Genomic DNA, 19,331 nt, shown 5'->3' with positions numbered 1-19,331 from the left:
CAGTATATTATTTTATCAGCACTGCCAGTATGTGTATCTTTAACTCATATGTCCATGGCTGACCAAACACCACTTATTATAACTTTCTATATTGGTGCATAAAGCTCTTGTTATCCTTTGTGAAGTTGCCCACTTAACATAGAAAAAGTTAAGTGAAGGACAGGAATAAAGATGCAGACATAGAGAATGGACTTTAGGACTTAGGAATGGGGTGGGGAGGGGGAAGCTGGGGCAAAGTGATAGTAGCATCAACATATATACACTACCAAATGTAAAATAGATCGCTACTGGGAAGCAGCCGCATAGCACAGGGAGATCAGCTCAGGGTTTTGCGATGACCTAGAGGGGTGGGAGAGAGAGGGTGGGAGGGAGACGCAAGAGGGAGAAGATATGGGGATATATGTATGCATACGGCTGATTCACTTTGTTGTACAACAGAAACTAACACAGTATTGTGAAGCAAAATTAAAAAATAAAATAAAATAGATAACTAAAAAAAAAAGTTAAAGTTGGAAGGCAGAGAAGATGATATATACACACTTCAATATCAAATTTTCATTTAATACATGCTAATATATAATTATTTGTTAAACTTATGATAAGACAAAGATCTCTTCAAGTATGGGTCTACTGATTGACATTCCAAGTGTATAAGCCCCCCAATAATGCACTGTCTATGACTTCTAGTTTCAGTTACTTTAAAGTAGAATGAGAAGTTAGTTATTACTTGTAAAGTAATCTAGGCTGTGCAGAAACCTAAGTTTTCTTCTTTTTTTCTCTATTTTTCCTAATTGTTTTTTTAGCAATTAACATTTATTTTGAGCCTTTCTAAAGCACTGAATTTAAGTTCATGCACTCAATTCATCAGTTTATGAAATATTTAAATCACAATTATGATAATAATTGAAATTCACTAAAAAGGATGTGGGAAAAACATAACCAGTAATATGCACACAACTCAATTTTATGTGCACAGGGTATAAGTAACTACAGGGTAGACTACTGTGAATGAATCTGTCCACACCCTGGGAAGAGACAGTTTTGGTTAATTCACTAGTTAGTGAAGTTCTATTAAGAGATCTTTTATTATATTTTCAAGCAAAATGCCATCTAGCCTTGATTTGAAAATTGCATCTAGTTAGGTCAATTGGTTAGAGCATGGTGTTATTATGACCAAGCTAGACATTAGATCCTCATATATGTCACTTAGCTTTGCCCCATGTTCCTAGATTAAACCCCTAAAGCCCTCTAGCCATTTGACAACTTCAGTCATGTTCACCTATAAGTATCCTCTCTGTACCCCCTCACACTGGCATCGAACCAAAAGAAAAAGAATAATTTCAGAAATATTGGCCAACCTTATCTCAATGACTACTATCTTTATATATAATGATGAGACCCAAATATTCAAGTAATATTTTCTGAAAACATATTTTAACTTTTAAAAAGGAAGGAAAATAACTACTAACAACAAAAACACCCACTCTCTGCCTGTAAGACAAGTTATTCTTTCTTATTACCAAAATGATGTTTCCAACTTCCTGAACTTATATTCTGAATCTCCTTCTCAACCTTGCAGTTTTCTAACAGCTCTGTAACTGTGAGAATAACTAGCACAGATGAATACTTGATTAAAATTAGGAAGAGTGGAACATAAGAGCCTATTGGATAAACCTCAGATAGAGAAAAAGGAAAAAAAATCAAAATAAAGATTTTCTCTTCCCAACATAGAGAGGGGAAAATAATTACCAGTTCCAGCTAATATCTTAACAGAAGAAGATATACCTATTAATGTTATTTTCTATATTATATTCCCCAAATACTAGGCAGGTCTTCTTTATAAGGTATAATATTATAACAAATAATAATTTAAAAATAAAATTATAGAATAGTTATTTCTAATAAATGATAACGGATGCTATATTTTGTTATTTTTCTCTACATATTCAAGAATACTTAAACATACATTAATATAATTATGTGAATAATAATGTCTTTTGATATGTGCACTCCTCTATCTCTATCCTCCCATGAAAAACCTAAAACTGCAAGCCACCTCATATTCTATTTAGGAGACAGAATGGAATATAATGGAATATATGATGGAAGATAATGAAATAAAAAGTTTTTAAGTAAAAACATTGAGAAAAATCAAAATAATATACATGTGTATATATATACATATGCATATATATTATTAGGAATATATATATTCCTAATGTGATCAATCATTAAATATTTAAATGATCTGTTAGAAATTATATATTTCACTAAATTATGGACCATCTCATCAAAAACTATTAAAATGGCAACACATTAGGCATTAGGCCAGAATATCATTTGAATTATTCCCAGTTGTATCTGAAACCACAAATAATATTAGTCAAATACGCTTTTTAAAAAGTTGTTTTAACTGAGCAAATGCTTTTTGGAAAATTTAGACCAAAAAATTATGTATTAGCTTTCTTTTGCTATATAACTGCAAATTGGGTGGTTTAAAACTTCACAGACTTATTATCTCACAGTTTCTGTGTGTCCAAAATCCAGCACATTTTAACTGGGTCTTCTGCTCAGGTTCTCTTAAAGTTGAAATCAAGTGTCAGACAGCTGCATTCTTACTTGGAAGCCCAACTAGGGAAAGACCCACTTCCAAGCTTCCTTTGATTGTTGCCAGAATCCATTCCTTGTGGTTGTAGGACTTAGGTCCCCATTGTTTTGCTAGCTGTTGGCAAAGCATGCTCTCAGCTCCTAGAGGTTGCTCTCAGCTCTTAACCACATGGCCCTCTCCATCTCAGCAATAGAGAACCTCCCTTACACTGAATCCATCTCAGACTTTGAAACTCTCTACTTCTGCTATAAGCCAGGGAAAAAAAACCTCTGCTTTTAAAAGGTTAATGTGATTAAGTCAGACCCACCTGAAAGAGCCCCCTTTCTTCAAGCTAACTGTGCCATATAACACAACATAATCATGGGAGTGATAGCTCATCATATCCACAGGTTCCACCCACACTCAAAGGGAAGGGAATTAAACAAGTGTGAGGGTCATTTGGGAATTATCTTAGAATCCTGCCTACCACAGTATACAAAAATTGAAGAATCATAGGGAAGACGCTTAGTGGCAGAGACTGGCATGTGGATTTAAAATCACAGAAGTCTGAGCAAGAAACAACTTGGAGTAAGGTTTAGAATACTGCCTTAAAGTATAAAACTCCATATTCTAAGCAATATTTGAAACAGTAACTTTACTTTGAAAAGGTCTGTGCTTAAATAAGTATTCTGTATAGATCTCCCCTGGGTTTTTAGGAGGATGTCTCTGGGAAATCTTTGTAGTTGTGGATGTAGTAACAACTAAGAGGTCAAAAATTACTTCTCCTCAACTCCAAAAACAAAAAAACCAGTTTATTATAAGATGATTTGATCCATATTCCTTTTAAATGCCTTTAAATCTATTTTTTCTTATATTTCACAAATCCTATTTTTAACATTTTATTGGAATTAATAAAGTCTGAAATTTGTACAGCATGATTCAATTACACAACAACATCAAGCTATTGTATTATATTGATTTACTGCTTGATAATTTGATTTCAATACCTGTGTAACATTTATTTATAATATTTCAAACAATATATTGAACCAAAGGAACTATTTAACTTTTATTCTTTATTCATCTGATTTATATTCTGCAGCATAAACCAAGGAGAGACCTCAAGTCCCTACCTATAAGACCTAAGTCATAACATCCCTGCTCAAACACTTTTGGTAGCTGCCATTCCCTATAGAATGAAGGTCAAACTTTTTAACATGGCAGTAGAGGTTTCCCATGATTTTGCCCCAGCCTACTTTTCCAACTTCATCTTCCACTGTACCCTCACTTCAGCTATTCTTGATTATGTACCATCTCCTCAACGTGCCTTTGATGAAATAAACTCTCACCTCAACCAAACCAACAGCAAAAGTGTGTAACTGTTTTATGGATGTCATGGATTTGAATGGCTAAGAAACTATTTTAATATTGTGTTGATTAAGTACAGAGGCACCCCACCCTGTAAGAGAGGAGGTGATATCTTAGCTGAAGTGTAAGGTCTTAACCAAAATGATTTACTGTGAGGCAACACTGTACTAGGGATTAGAGTAATTGTCTCCAAATTGGTATATGCACACCCCAGGGAACGCAAGAGATGACCTACTGAGATGAAGAAAAAATATTAAAATGTATGTTTATATCTATTTAATATCAGCCTTATATATTTATATTTTTAAACATGTGTTATGTGTTAAGTATTGATACAGAACTATATGTAATTTATAAAAATACACATACTGGGGGAATATTTAATTTTTTAAATCATTGGAATGCATTATTTTAAAAGTTTGGAGACCAAAGCAAGGACTTTGGAATTCCACTGAAACAGTTTCTTAACCCAGCTCTAACACTTAGAAGCTGTGTGACTTTAGAAAGTTATCTTAACTTAAACCACAATTTTCTCAAGTATGTAATGAAAAGTGTTCATACTGTAGGACTATTATGAACATTAAAGGGGACATTTTTTAAAGGTATTAGCCCAATCTTTAACCAATATATATTAAGAACTTGATAAATGTAAAGCATTATTATAACATTATTATTAATTGTGTTACTTTCAATACTTGCTATTGCCTAAAGAAGAAACATGCTTGTTAAAGAGCTCTAGATGACAAGCAAAGTCACTAGTTTCTCAGCCTTAAAAAGAGCCCATCCTTGTGCCCTGTGGGTGGGACTATAAGATGGTATAACTGTTAAGGAAAACAGTATGGAAGTTCCTGAAAAAATTAAAAATAGAACTACTATGTGATCCAGCAATCCCACTTGTGGGTATACATCCAAAAGAATTGAAAGCAGGGTCTTGAAGGGACACACTTCACACACTCGTTTTCATAGCAGCACTATTTTCAACAGCCAAAGATGGAAGCAACCCAATGTCCATTGACAGATGAATACACAAAATGTGGTAAGTGCATACAATAGCGTATTATTCAGCCTTTAAAAGGAAGGAAATCCTGTCACACACTTTAACGTGGATGAATATTGAGGACATTATGCTAAGTGAGATAATCAATCACAAAAAGACAAACATTGTGTAGTTCCACTTATATGAGGTATCAAAAGTAGTCAGATTCACAGAAACAGAAAGTAGAATGGTGGTTACCAGGGTCTGGAGGGAAGGGGAAAAGGGAAATTGTTGTTTATTGGGTATAGAGTTTCAGTTTTACAAGATGAAAAAGCTCTGGAGATCTGTTGCACAACAATGTACATATACTATTGCACCATACACTTACACGTGTGAAAATGGAAAATATATATTATGTGTTTTTTACCACAATTTAAATAAATAAATATAATTTTTTAAAAAAAGAGTTCCCAGTATGGCTATGAAACTAGTTGTGTGGTGGTAAATAAGCAGTTCCCATCTGTGGTATTGGGCTGGGAGGTGATTTTCATTTATTCCATTAATACTGAGCACCAGTGAGGTATTACACATTGTGCACTCCCTTCCTTCAAAACAGGTTTTGGAAAAATTACTAAATTATCAAGCAATAGACATACTGCATGGTATGGTGTGGTAAGAATATGGTCGGTCAATTCAAGAGATATTAAGTTGGTAGAATCAACAGTACTCTGTCAAGTACTGACTATAAGGAGGGAAGAAAAGGGAGAAATCAAGCATATCACACAGATTTTTGGCTTGGATAGGTAAGCAAATTGTGTTGCCATCCATGGAAAAAAAATTTTTTTAAGAATTTTTTTTTAAAAAGAGGTCAGCTTGGAGGACCTAGGATGGGGGAATGGAGAGAAGAAAAATTCATTTTTGAATTTGTTTAATTTTAGGTGCTTTGGAATATCTTAATGGAAACATCTAGTAGAAAACCCAAAACACAGATCTGAACCCCAGAATATGTGCAGTAAGTCCCCAGAACAGAGACACAACTGAAGCCATGGACATGAGTATCATTACTCAGGAGAAAGAAAGAGTGAGAAAAGGAATTCAAGACATATCTTAGTGAAATTATTTAATTTCAAGGATACCTATGTAAACAATCCATGAAATCTGGAAAACAGGTTTGCCTTAGATTTTAACAGAGCTAACACAATATCTATAATGTCTGGTGGAAAGAGTGAAATGAAGAAATGGCACCTAGCTAAGTTGCTCTTTAGGTACAAAGACAAAGGACAAATATTTTCAATTGCATATAAACCTTAAAGAATAGAACACAGGACCCCTTCTTTAGGGAAAAAAAAAAAAAGATGATCAGGGATCACAGTTAATCAACTGATGAATCAAAGAATTTAGAAGTAAAGAAAACCAGGTAAAACAATGGATGATAAGCATTTAAGTACAGCAAAGGAAAATATCAATAATTGTAAGAAGCAAATTACGTACTATAACATAAATATAAAAAACCTTGAGAGTAAAAGCAATTAGATAATATAACTGATATAATACAATCAGATATATAACAATTATAATCAATGTAATTGATTATAAACAGAGAGGTAAGTAATAAGGAGGTGAGAAGTGAAAATATATTTGTCCCTTACCTACCATTGGAGAAAGTCAATTATATGGTATAAAATTGAAGTCTGTAGTTGAAAAAATAAATGTAATTCACTCTCAATGTTTTTCTTAATCTTTTCTATTAATTTCAGGAATAAATACCTCTGTGAAGAAGTCTTTATTAGCAATTTTTTGAATTTCGTGTATTTCTTCTTCTTTTGTTATATTTTGGTAATATTATACTTTATTCTTCTTACTTAAATTAGCATATAATTATCATACTAGTTTCAGAAAATTACTTTTGCTGGTCCATATACAGTATCACTGTCAATCATTATGTCTCATCTTCTTTTGGCATACATGTTTAGAGGGACATCTATAATCATGTTCAAAATTAGCTAATGGTGGTTATATCTGGGCGGGAGATTAGCATGAATTTTTAGCATTTTTTTCCTTTTCCCTTAGATTTTTGAAATAATGAGAATGTATCACTTTTAAGAGGATAAAGTCATTTTTATTTTCTAAAAATGGAGTAGGCAGAATAAATATGTGAAAAATACATTAATAATATGTATCTTGTATTTTAACTCTGTTACAGTGTGATTTTTACTTCAGAACACAAATTATAATTACATCATGGTGTTCTTGGTTTGTTAATACTTAGACCAGCTTCTGTTTTTTTAGTATTTACTACGTGCCAGCCATATGCTATATATGCTATATGCTTAGGAAGTATGAATTATGATTATTAATTCTTATCCCAAACTAATTAGGCAAGTAATATTATGTACATTTACAAAGAAGAAACTGTGTCTTTAGTTAAGAAACTTCCCCTAATTCACAGGTTCAGTAAATGTCAAATCCAGGATTTAAATCTTGCTCTAAAATCTATACCCTGCCCACTATACCATGTTTCCTGCCCTCCATGCTGTCCATGAAGTTTATCTTGTTATCCCAGGACTATGAAAATAAACGTAACCTAAAACACATTAGATTCACTTTAATTTTCCCAGTTAGATATAAAAAGTCTTGGCAAATACAACAGTTATTAGTGAAAGGTCTTTATGATCTTGACATGGAGATGGAAACTTTGGAAGTTCTGTTGCCACATCCCTGGATTTCCTTCCTCATCTTTCCTTTATCCTACGCAGAAAGTCTAGAGTTAAAATCTTGACAAGCAGAATCTCCGCTGGCTCAGGAGGTTTCTAGAGGGAATATATATGAGTGCTGAGTCTTGCCCCTCACCTCCACTAGAGTTACTAGCAAGACAAGGAAGAACCAATGGAAAAGTCAAGGACTGGTATCTTAGGAAGTAAGTGTGGGATAGTCCTCATATACTAAGAGGGTCTGATTTCCTCCGAAGATTCAGGGGGGTTATCTCTACAAGCCCTTTGCCCCTTAATCCTCACAGCCAACTGGCCTCTAGTAAAGGTACCCACATTCCCTGAGAGCCTTGAGGAGGCGCTGTGCTAGGGACTTGCCATGGATGATTGATCCCTCCCAACAACTCACAAGGAACCACTAAAGTCAGCTTATAAACCACAATGCTGAGAATCATACTTGGGATCTCTTTAACCCTCCCCCCACCCCCCCCCCCGCAAAGACCTATGGTAGAGAGTGTACCAAAATACTTAAATGAAGAAAAAAATGCATTGGTCATCAATAGCAATTCCCACTAGTATGGAAGTATTAAGAGATAAGCAAAAAATTGCTCATATCTCAGTGACTACTATTATGATTTGTCTCTGTGTCAGAGTTACAAAGTATCATCATGTATAGCTGGCACATCCCTCAGCTTTGTTTTCTAGAATCTCTATAGCAAATTCCAGATCAAGGCCCAATACATATGATGTGTGCCTCAGGCATGGGGTTAGGCCAAGTGGAAATGTATACAGACTCCTTATGTACTATTTCCTTCACTCTGACGTGGCATAAAAAATAACCAAAAACCATAGTCAGAGAACTAAAAAAATAGTAACTGGTTATGAACCAGTCCATGAATATTCATTCTAATCACTGTACAATAATCAATTAGTAGTATACACAGCAAGAAAATATGAAATCTGAGGCTACAGATTGCAGAACTGAATAAATCATCATTTTTAAATGACATAACTAGAGATAATGCATTTTCTTTTCTGGATGAAAGATTCATTTATGTTTCCTAGTGGAATAAATAAAGGGAAAAAATACACATGAATGGTAAAAGAAAAAAATTAAGCCAAAGTGTCTGTTCCTACAAATACAGGTCAAGAAAAGCATTGTTCACATTATTTGATTTTACAGTTTGGATATTCATTACCTTGTTTGCTTAAGACTGAAAAAAAAATAGAAATGTGAGTTTACTGAATTTCCTAATGTTTTATACAATGCAGTCGACTTTCTAAAAAATACACGTTAACACATTAATAATATTACTAACGAAAAGTTGCAATGAAATTTCTGGTTCTTTTCTAAGTTTACCTTTCCTAATATCAAGTGGTAGAATGTGCTCTGGTGCTTTACATTTTAAATGTGATGTTTCAACTAATGTTGCCAGAAAACAAAATGTCAATGAGGATGCAAAGCTTCTAAAAACAAACTAAACTAGAACTATCAAAGACATAAAATAGAGTAAGCATAGTAATGCTAATTTTAAACGGTCACTGATTAAACATTTCTTTCCTAATCAATGTCAGGCATTTGCTATATCTTTTTCAGAACTGTTTTGAAGTTATTCATAATTTCATACTTCTAAATTTCTCACACCTTTAATGAAGGAACATAAAAATAATAGTGGTAGCGTGGAAAAGAACTTAGATGCAATGCTCAACAAACCTTACATATGTGTGTGTGTGTGTACGCGCGCACGTGCACACACACATTCCCACTCCAGACCTAAAATGGCTGAGTTGCAGGATGTTGTTGCTTGGTGACCAAACAGTATCTCCTCAGCCACACAGTAATCTAAACAGTGACAGATATGTCCCCTCAGTTTTAGGCATGGCCAGGACAAATATTAAAGGGCATGTTTATCTTCTCCAATATTCCACATTTTTAAGTCAGTTGTCACTTGCTTGATTTTATCATCAGTTACATTTAGGCTTCAGGGGAGAAAGTATTTGCAAAGCTACATATGTTCTTTTGGAAAAACAAGAGGTAGAACCGAGCTTCTTTCAGACTGAAAGATAGTCCTGTTTCAGTTAAGTCTGTGTGGTGTGTCTGCTCTCTTCTAGTCCGACCTCCCAGTTGCTATCAGTCTCCCTTTCTTTCATTAAACACAAGGAGTTAATTAGCCCCAGCCTGTCCTCTCCCCTTCTCTCTTTCCCTTTTTGCAGTAGTAATGATGTCTAATTACTGGCAACAGTGGGTTACTGCAACACCAGGCGCAAATCTCTCTCAATGACAGCAAAGCCAGCCGTGAACCTTCAAGCCTCAAAAAGCTAGCATGATTCTTAGTCTACGTGAAAATACCATTCAAATACAGTACTTTCTTTTAACCGATATATGCCTTTGAATGAAAAGAAAAAGATATTCTTTGTCTTTCTGGTGACTGCACTCCTGTTATCATAAAGAAAAATCAACATATTTTTAGGGAAGAAATATTTTGAGATGTGGGGAAACACATGATAAAAGGGGATCTTTATTTTTTAACTCATTGAAATGATGATTGGCTGTCTCTCAGAGAAGGAGGAGCCTATAATTCTATGTCAGGAGCAGCATAAAAATTTCATAAACAGCAATAGGAGAGTTCATGAATTAAAAACATCTGCAACATTTCCAAACGGGTCTGAATGAAGATCAGAGCTCTTAAATACTACACGGGAAACCATTATCCAAGAACATCACCTAAAGGATTACATTTTCTCCCCTAACTATATGGAATCCTTACTGAAAAGAGACACACGTGTTACTTTATCATTAACCCTGGAGTTGTTACTCTATATTAGATGTCTTAGCAGCAATTCTTTAACAACTCTGCGTTAATTTTTCAATGAAAATATGGTATCTGAGCATGTGAATGCTGGTTTGAATTACTGGCATCCATGTTTATCTTAGCGCCTCTACAACCATTACAGAATTTATGTTAGAATTTTGAATTAATGTTTTAAAAAGGCACACCTGTTTATACATACAGTGGATGTAACCAAATCCATGCAAGTATAAACTCACTGGAGCAATACACAAGTGAAGCTATCCGACACGTAAACAGAGGTGCCTAAGTGTAACATAAAAAAAAAGAAAAGAAAAGAAAAACAAACTCCCAAGCTAGCAATTTAAAAAGAAAAAACATAGAATTATTCAATAATATTCAGGTAAATGTATCTTAAATGATTATTTTATTCATCAATTAGCCCCGTATTGCCCAAAGGAAAATATATTCACATGCTGTGAATTCTAATTTACTTTGTCTAACAGTAAGCTATTTTTTTAAATCAGGTTCTTCATGTTACTCCCAATAAAAATGAATCAAAGCACTTCATTCTATGTGACAGACTTCTGGCTCATCCAGATGTAAATAAACCTCAGTTCATCCATGCTCATTACTTAGTAAAGCAATCTCACCATTGTCTTTAGCAATGCCACATGTTAAAAGAGAAGGCTGCATTTATAGATCGACCTTCTAGAAACCTTCCAACAATGGTACATTTTTTTAAAAAACAGCAGAACTTTCATGTGTGTTTCCATTTCACCTTTATTTCCATGTCCCATTTTCCATATAAATTTCAAAAGAAATATACTCCCTTCAAACAACTACCCCTAATTAATCTCAAGAAACCATAAACTGCTTTCCAAACATAAAAGAGTCCTCCAAATAATCCTTTGAAAAACCTTTCATGCACATATTTCCAATTGAATATACCTCCGTTTGATAGAGAAGAATAGCTTTCAAGGCATCTCGTTTCTAGCATCCTCCAGGAATACTGCACGAGAAACAGTGGCCAGTAAGGAAGGGAGGAAAAGGAGCAAATGCTCAAGAAACCCGAAAGCGAGGCAAAAATGTACAGGATGCCAGATACCCTCCCCCACCCCTACTCCAGACGAGTACCCACCTAGCATGATGAAGAAAGAGGTCTTACGGATCTGATCTGCAATCCTACTTGCAGCCCACAGTCCCCATCTCCTTAAAAAGGAAATTGACGCTGCCGCCGCTCCCCAACCTCACAGGCTTCTGCCTAGCAGGCTGAGGTATACTGAGCTCTCAATGCCAGCGCCTGGGCTTAGAGCTTTGTGGCCATGAGACTAGAGCCATCCCAGAATAAGGAACAAATACGTACACCACTTGACTGCGCCCAAACCCATCTCGCTTTGTTGTTCATCATGTAGCTGCGGCTTTATTTGTGAAAGGGGGAAGTGAGGAAGGGAATGGGGGCAATAGGAGGAGGAATCTCCAGGACCTTATCTACAATCTCAATAGTCGTGGCAAGATCTCCGGGAGTGATCAAGGCGATCGGACAGCCGGGTGTCTCGCAATAGCGGCGGTCTAACAATAAAACCTGATAGTGTCCGGGGGAAAACCCCACATCCACGACCAGCGCCACGTTTGGGCTTTGTGCCAATAAGGAGACACTGTAGACTATCGATCAGAATAGTCTATTATCAGAGCGTGCGTCTGGGGTTCCAGCGTGGCCTTTATGAGCGGTGGCGAAGGCGGGACACGCGCCAGGCGCCCAGCGAAGGACGTGGGACAATGGCTCAGCCCGAGGACGCGGGACGCCGCCCGACCAGGGGATGGAAGCTCCAGCAGCGGGTCCGGGAGCCCGGAGGCCAGGAGGGCTGCGCGCTCTGAAGGTGCGCTGCCGCTTTAAAATAAAGGACCACAAAGACTCCACGTTGGGGAAAACGCGCCTGGCTCACACACTGGGGACGACTTGGGGAGGGGGTTGAGAAGGGTGGGGGCAAACGAGCCAACGGTGGCTCACGGCTCCCCCTTTCTCCCCCCCCGTCCCCCCCCCCCCCGCAACGGGCTGCTCGGGCAGACGAATAACAGAGGAAGGCGAGTCACTCACCGTGGTCTTGACCGGCACGTAGAGCACTTGCTTTGCGCCGCCGCCGCCCCCGCGGACCTCGTCCGGCTGGCCCAGCTGGAAACCCTTCGATTTGACCCAGAATTTAAATTTGGCGTTGTCCGTGGAGCTCGACTCGCAGCCGTTGAGGAGCTGGACGATCCGCTCGTATTTTTTACGGGTCACCGTCTTGGTCTTGCCTGAGTCCCCGTAAGTCCTGAGGCACCAGTCCTGGAACTGGCGGTACATGTCGCGCTCACTCTCCATGTTCCCTGCTCCCGGCCGCCGGCCGGATGCTCCCAGCGCACTTCGCACCTGTTCACCCCGGGCTCATGAAAAATGCAGCTCCCGCCACGATGTAGGGACGCGAGGTCCCGGCCGCCGCCAGAGCCTGCCTCGGGTTGGGGGGGGGGCGGGGGGGAGGAATGGGGAGAGGGGAGGAGGGTCGGTTGGGCACCAGCGATCAATGCCCTGTGCTACCAAGTCTCTGGTTCGTTCGTAATTGCGACGGATGTCTTGGACGCTTTTTTCGTCCTCTTAGTAATGGGTCTCTTTAATACTGTGGGAGTAGGACCATCCTAACAGCATCTGGCCCGGAGGAGCTGGGTTTTGAAATAATTAAAATCCCATTCCTTGGTTTATTAAAAACCCACTATTGACTTGGGGTGGTCCCTCGACGCCTCGCCCGGGGCTGTGTCCGGGGCAGGCAGGTGGAGCGCAGCGCCACCTCCCCGTGCGCGCCCCAGAAGCTTCCCCAGCCTCCGGCCCCACGGTCTAGGAGCGAGGGCTGCGCCTCTCTCAAAAGCAGCTGCCCGGCCGAGCGCCTGAGAGCCCGAAGGGCAGCCGGGTCCCCGGACTCTTCTTCCTCCAGGGTCCTGTTCCGCTTCGGCCTTCCCTGCGTGGGGCGTTCAGGGACTAGAAAGAGAGAAAGTTCTTACCTGTCATGTTGTTAAACCTATCAAATCCTGCTACACAGGAAATTTTTTAAGGTATTTTTAAAGCGGCATAAAATGTCATTTCTTCAGATGCATTTAGGCTAAATTCCAGTCCCGGAGGTAGGTTCCAGGAGTTCAGTCCCAGAATTAGCAAAGCATTCACGAAGATTTGGCCATAGTTCTATAGGATAGCCTGTGGTACCCCAAACAGATATCCGTTCCAGGGGGATGTGGGTAAACGAAGGCAGGCCGCTGGCGGCGGGTCTCCCGGATAATGATGGGGTCCCCAGACAGGACTCCTCTGGTCTCTGGCGAACTGGGTACAAGGCATAGAAGTAAGTTTATGATACAGATGCTTAAAACCCTTTGCATGAAATCAGAATATAGCGAGGTATCATTTTCCCATTGCTTGGTTACAGTTTGCAGTTCACACGGGAGGTTTCGGATGTCTATTTTCCCCCTGCCACGTCATGGACACCCCCTCCACTGCTCAGAGTAGCCAAATATGAGTTCCTCCGGACGATTTCTCAAGCAAAGGAAATCAGCGGTTCCTCCATTCAGGATTTCCATCCGTTTGTTACAGAGCTCGGAATAGGGGAGTTCCCATCCTCCTCGCGCTGCGATTGCGGCCGCTCCTCTTTATTCTACTCTCTGCGGAGGCCCGCGCCCGTCCCGGGAGGCAGCTCTGCCAGCAAGGCGGCCCGACCGGTGCTCAGCGCCGGGTCCGCCTCCTAGCCCACCTTCGCCCCTCGTCGTGGTCTCCAAGACGAAAGCCCCGACTGGGAACGCGGAGTGTTTGTACCCAGTGCGCCGCAGCTGGTACCGGCACTTGCAAAATGGTCAGTGGCTCCTGCTCGGCCAGGCTGAGTGTGTGCGTGTGTGTGAGCCAGGGAGCGAGGGCGTGCGGTGTGCAGGGGGTGCGCCGTGTGTGCGCGCGTCTCCGGGAAGGTCTCGCGGCGGCTGGAGCCGGGACTGACAGCCCAGGCGGAGCGCGAGCAGCTCCACACACTAAACCTCTCGCCTCTCCCCTCACCCCCACCCCTCCCACTCCCCTCTCCTCCCGCCCCCCCTTCCCCGGCCCCTTCCAAGCTCTCTGATTGGCCAATGGGACAAAAGTTTCTGTGGAGACGGCTGGGCGCTGACGTCACGGACAGAATTGTCCCATTTAGGGATCCCGGGGGCAGTGCGCATGCTGCAGGCTGCAGGTTAGAGGCAGGAGGAGGTAGCAGCGGGCCCGGCGGCAGCCAGGTGGCGGAAAGGAGCACTCAGCATCCAGGTGGGGGGACGACTCCAGCAGGGTTTCCATGGAGATTCCTCTGGGTCTAGCCTAAAAACAGCAGATCAGCTGACACCATTAGCTCAGGACCTAATTACTGCTTATTGGAGCAACAAATGAGGGAGAGGGCCAGCTGCAAAGGAAGAGTTTTTATCCACCCCCCTCCCCATCTCCTCCTCTCTCCCCTCTCTGGGGGGCTCTAGAGTCCCGGGTGAATTCTCATTAACTTGCAAGATTGCTGCAACGAAAGCTCCTCCTCTAGAGGCTACCTTCACTGCTTTTATTCTTTTTATTCCCTTCTTTTGTATCAAAAAGAAAATGCTAAAATAAATCAGTTGTCCTGAGTCCTTGAATTTTTTTTGCCCAATAAATATTAGACCGGTAGAGCTCAGAGAATCCACCGGCCAATAGAAGTCACAAGTGGATCACACATAAGGGGAGGATCACTTTCAGTTTATTGAATTGGGTATTTATCTTTAGGCTTTTCACATTTAAAAAAAATTTCAATATCTTAAAAAAATATTTGGAACAAGCAATTGAACAGAATAGTATTTTCCATCACCCTCCTAAATGTGGTGTACCTCACAGGAACAACTCTCTTAAAAGTTTCCCTGGTGATATCAGAGACGGAGGATGATTCCAAGTCAAGAGATCTAGATTTTCTGGTATATTGGTCATAGGTTTCCTAGGAGATTCTGGAAGTATAGTTGGTCACAGGGTGGTCATTCATTCAAGATTAAGCTGGTTCTATAGAGTTTACTTTCTCTTACGGTTATAGCTGAATTCTCAATTTTAGAATTCGTTTTGGTAGCTCTTTCATTTGAAAAGTCACCCCACCTCCTCTAAGCCTCATTCAAGTACCTTCAGAACCAGAAAGACTTCCTTCCTTGACTTAAGTTAAAGTAATCTGCCTCTCTGAACTCCTCTGGATAGTGTCTTTCAAACATTTTTTTAACCTTGTCTCATAGTAAGACACATATTTTACTTTGGCATAGAGTGCATACATCTGTCCTCCAAAAATTTTATGAAATAAGTATTTTTATTACATGCAATTCACACTATTTGCCATTTTCCTCCTATTTATTTATTTGGTAAAGTGTTGTCCTAACTCAATAAATTTATTTTATGATCCAGCAAAGGATGACTGGCAACTATAGTTTGGAAAACATGGTTTTAGATCACAAGAACTGCACTGCTCCTCGTACTATATTTATATTTTCATGTAAGTATATTTCATTATTCAAATAGAATCTTGCTTGGAAGACTCTTGAGAGTTTGCATTTTCTTGTTTTCCAAGTAACTCCAGCACAATGAACAATGCACACAGTAAGTACTTAATAAATATATACTGAGTTAGTTAATTACTAAAGGAAGGAAAAAAGAGGAAGGGAAGGAAGGAAGAAGCAGGCAGGCATAATTCTTGGCCATTCCTGTTGCCTTTTGCTGGGTGTTGTTTGGATGAAGTTGGGCCCCACTTAAGGAAATCATAGGGCCTGACCACATACACGTGTTCATTCTATTTATGATTATACTTGACAAGCCAGTGTATGGAAATTAGAACCCTTGAGACATAAAGGATTCACAGAATACAAACATGTCATCAACCCCTAGTCATATTAACTAGATTTTGTATGTAAGCAAAAAAAAAAAAAAAACTACAAAATTGAAAGAGATCATGTAAGACACATTCTTTTTAGAAGGAAGAGGTAAATTTTAACTATTGAAAAAGTATTCACATTGGACTAAAGGAAAAGAGAGTTCTAGGACTTTGAGAGCCAAGCTTGTCAGAGCCCTGTGGATTGTCTGGTCTCCAGTGTGCTCTGTCCTGTACTTGTACTCATTATTAATTGGCAGGCTGGGTCAACATCTTTTACCATATCTTATCTACATAAAAGCATAAGCACTTGAAATATCTAAAATCTGCTTCAGCAACTCACTCTGGATTCATTTCTCTCCTTTACTTTTAACTTCTCTAGAAGTTCTTCCCAGCTCCACCTAGAGGGTCATACTGAGCCTTTCCTTCAGCTAACTTATTCATTGAACAGGCTGCCTGGAATTTAATCGGCATTTCCCCCAAGGCACTTTCTTCAGAATTGATTCTCTACAGAGCATCTCTCTCCAAAAAAGTGACTCTTCACCCCTATATCTGAACACCGATCACTAAGCCCTGGCCCAGGGTTCTGCATGCCATTTATAGGGAGAGGAAGTCAGAAATTATTATACCAGAATTGTAATATATATTAAAATATATATTATATTTTAATGAAGGATAATCCAAATTTTGAAACACAATCAACATGATTTTATTATGAAAGTAAAATTTCTTCCAACCTCATGGTCAGTTTGCATATGACATTTAAAAAAATCTGGAAAACCTTGCATTTTAATATCCATCACAAACAGTGATGCAACACTACATATTCATCAGCAAAATGTTACAGTGCAAACAACATATAATCCGTAATCATAAAATAAAGATTCAAAGAATAAACAAGCCTTCATTCATCCATCCATATAATTATACTTTCATTCAAAAATATTTACTGAGCACCAATTTCTCTGATAGGCCCTAGAGTTAAAGTAGTCAACAAGACTGATGTATATATATGGCCATCATCTAATGGAACTTAAATTTTTTAAGGAAAAAATAACATGATAAGGAATTTGCATTGTATTATTGGTCCAGTGGAAAATCAATCAAGTATTTAAAGCAGGAGAAGTATGTGATATGAGATGCATTTTTACAAGTTTCACTGGCCACTTTGAAAAGAAACGATTAGGAGGAGGCAAGCATGGCCACTTAGGAAACTTGCTGTAGTTGTAGCAGTTTAGGTGAAATATTATACTAATGGATTAGAAAGGGAATGGTCGAGGTACAGGGAGAGAAGTGAAGGATTGAAGATACGTTTTAAAGATAGCAGAAGGCTTGCTGATGGATTGCATGTGGCAGGTGAGAGAAAAGATTGAGTCAAGGATGACCAGATGGCTTCTGGCTTTAGTAGTATGGCTAGTGAGGACACTGACTTAGAGAGGGGGGTTTGAGAGAGGAACAGATTGGGAGTTGGAGGCTGAGGTAGAAGCAGAAGTAGGTTGGGGTGGAGAGGCAGGAAGAAAAATTTAATTTCAGAAAAGTTAAATTTGAAATATGGAAAGAGTTGTTCATGTAGGAATTTGAATATAGAAGCTTGAACGACAGAGAAAAGTCTGGGCTGGAGATATAAATACAGGAAATTTAAAGCCATGGGAATGAAAGACATCACCTCTACCCACATTCCTCCATCCCCCTAAAGGGAAAGACTCTATCTTTTGATACTGATTTTGTATAAACTGATACCCTGGGGCTAAAATGGAATGTCATGTACTGACTGAACAGCAAAAGTTAGCTTCCCATTGGCGTAACTCTGATGATGGGAAAGCCTGAGAAAAATAGCAAAGCAATTTGAATCAATCCTTGGCTGGACCTAAACTGTTAGTGAGTTCCAAAATTTACATGGCCCTAAAATCATCTGAAGTTTTTTTTTTTTAATTTATGTTTTATTTTTTGGCCTCACTGTATGGCTTGCAGGATCTTAGTTCCCAACCAGGGATCAAACCCAGGCCCCCTGCAGTGGAAGTGCAGTCCTAACCACTGGACGGCCAGGGGATTCCCAATCATTTAAATTTTAAAAAGGAAAGACAAATACTGTATGATATCACTTATATGTGAAATCTAAAAAATAAAACAAACTAATGAATAAAACAAAAATGAAGCAGATTCACACATATAGAGAACAAAATGGTGGGCACCAGTGGGGAGAGAGAACGGGGAGGGGCAATATGGGGGGGGAAGGGTTATTATAGGATTATATGAAATCATGTGTGTGAAACTTTTGAAAATTGTAAAGCACTATAGAATTTAAAGTATCTTTCATTCAATAAAAATTAAATTGAATTAAATTTAAAAAAATAAAGTCAAAAAATAAAAATAAATAAAATTTGACTTCAAAATAAATAAAGAAAGAAAATTTTTAAAGATTGAAAACTTTGGTTAGACCTGTTCTACATTAGATCAGGACACGGAGGCATGCTAAAATAGGAATCTACGCTTTGAAGATGGCCTATGAGCACATCTGTCATTGAAGGGATCAAATAAAGCCTTTGTCTACAGAGTTAAGTCAGTAAGAGAATTCGAGCCCTTTAGCCAGACCAGAGAATGTGATAGATGGTCCTTGCTACTTTGAAACCTGGAAGTTCTAAACATCATTATGCATCCAGATGTTTAACCGTCTATAAATAACTCCTCCATGGAAAAGGAATTTGTAAAGGAAGCAAATGGCCAACTCAGTCAGCAACTTGATTACCGTACAGCATGGCAACTTTTCAAAATGAAACAGAATAAACAAAGTTAAAGCAGAAAGGTACATACTGTGCCAATAGGGAAATTTGAGACTACATAAAAAGTGTCACAAGTCTGATTTTATTAGCTGACTTCCATTCTGATGACTCTTCTTCCAAATAATTTTGAAAAGAGCTATCTTTAGTATGCTATAGCTATCTTTTGGTTCAGAAAAAAAATGATTTTTAGAAAGTTTAAATATTGCTCTGATCTTTAGGGCTG

The 19,331-nt window shown here is 38.9% G+C and overlaps 1 protein-coding gene across 6 annotated transcripts in view; it reads right to left on the bottom strand.

Moving 5' to 3' along the window:
• NOL4 (nucleolar protein 4) overlaps positions 1 to 12,790 on the bottom strand; it is a 408,480-nt gene extending 395,690 nt beyond the window's left edge. For all 6 annotated transcript variants that reach the window (XM_061169490.1, XM_061169493.1, XM_061169492.1 and 3 more), the window contains exon 1: positions 12,527 to 12,790. In XM_061169490.1, coding sequence (XP_061025473.1) covers positions 12,527 to 12,790 — 264 coding nt within the window. The remainder of the gene's footprint in view (positions 1 to 12,526) is intronic.
• Positions 12,791 to 19,331: the final 6,541 nt, after the last annotated feature.

Source organism: Eubalaena glacialis, chromosome 15 (genome assembly GCF_028564815.1).
Source record: "Eubalaena glacialis isolate mEubGla1 chromosome 15, mEubGla1.1.hap2.+ XY, whole genome shotgun sequence".
NCBI classification, from domain to species: Eukaryota; Metazoa; Chordata; class Mammalia; order Artiodactyla; family Balaenidae; genus Eubalaena; species Eubalaena glacialis.
Note: the sequence above shows the minus strand (reverse complement) of the source record. Positions and strands in the feature narration are given on the sequence as shown.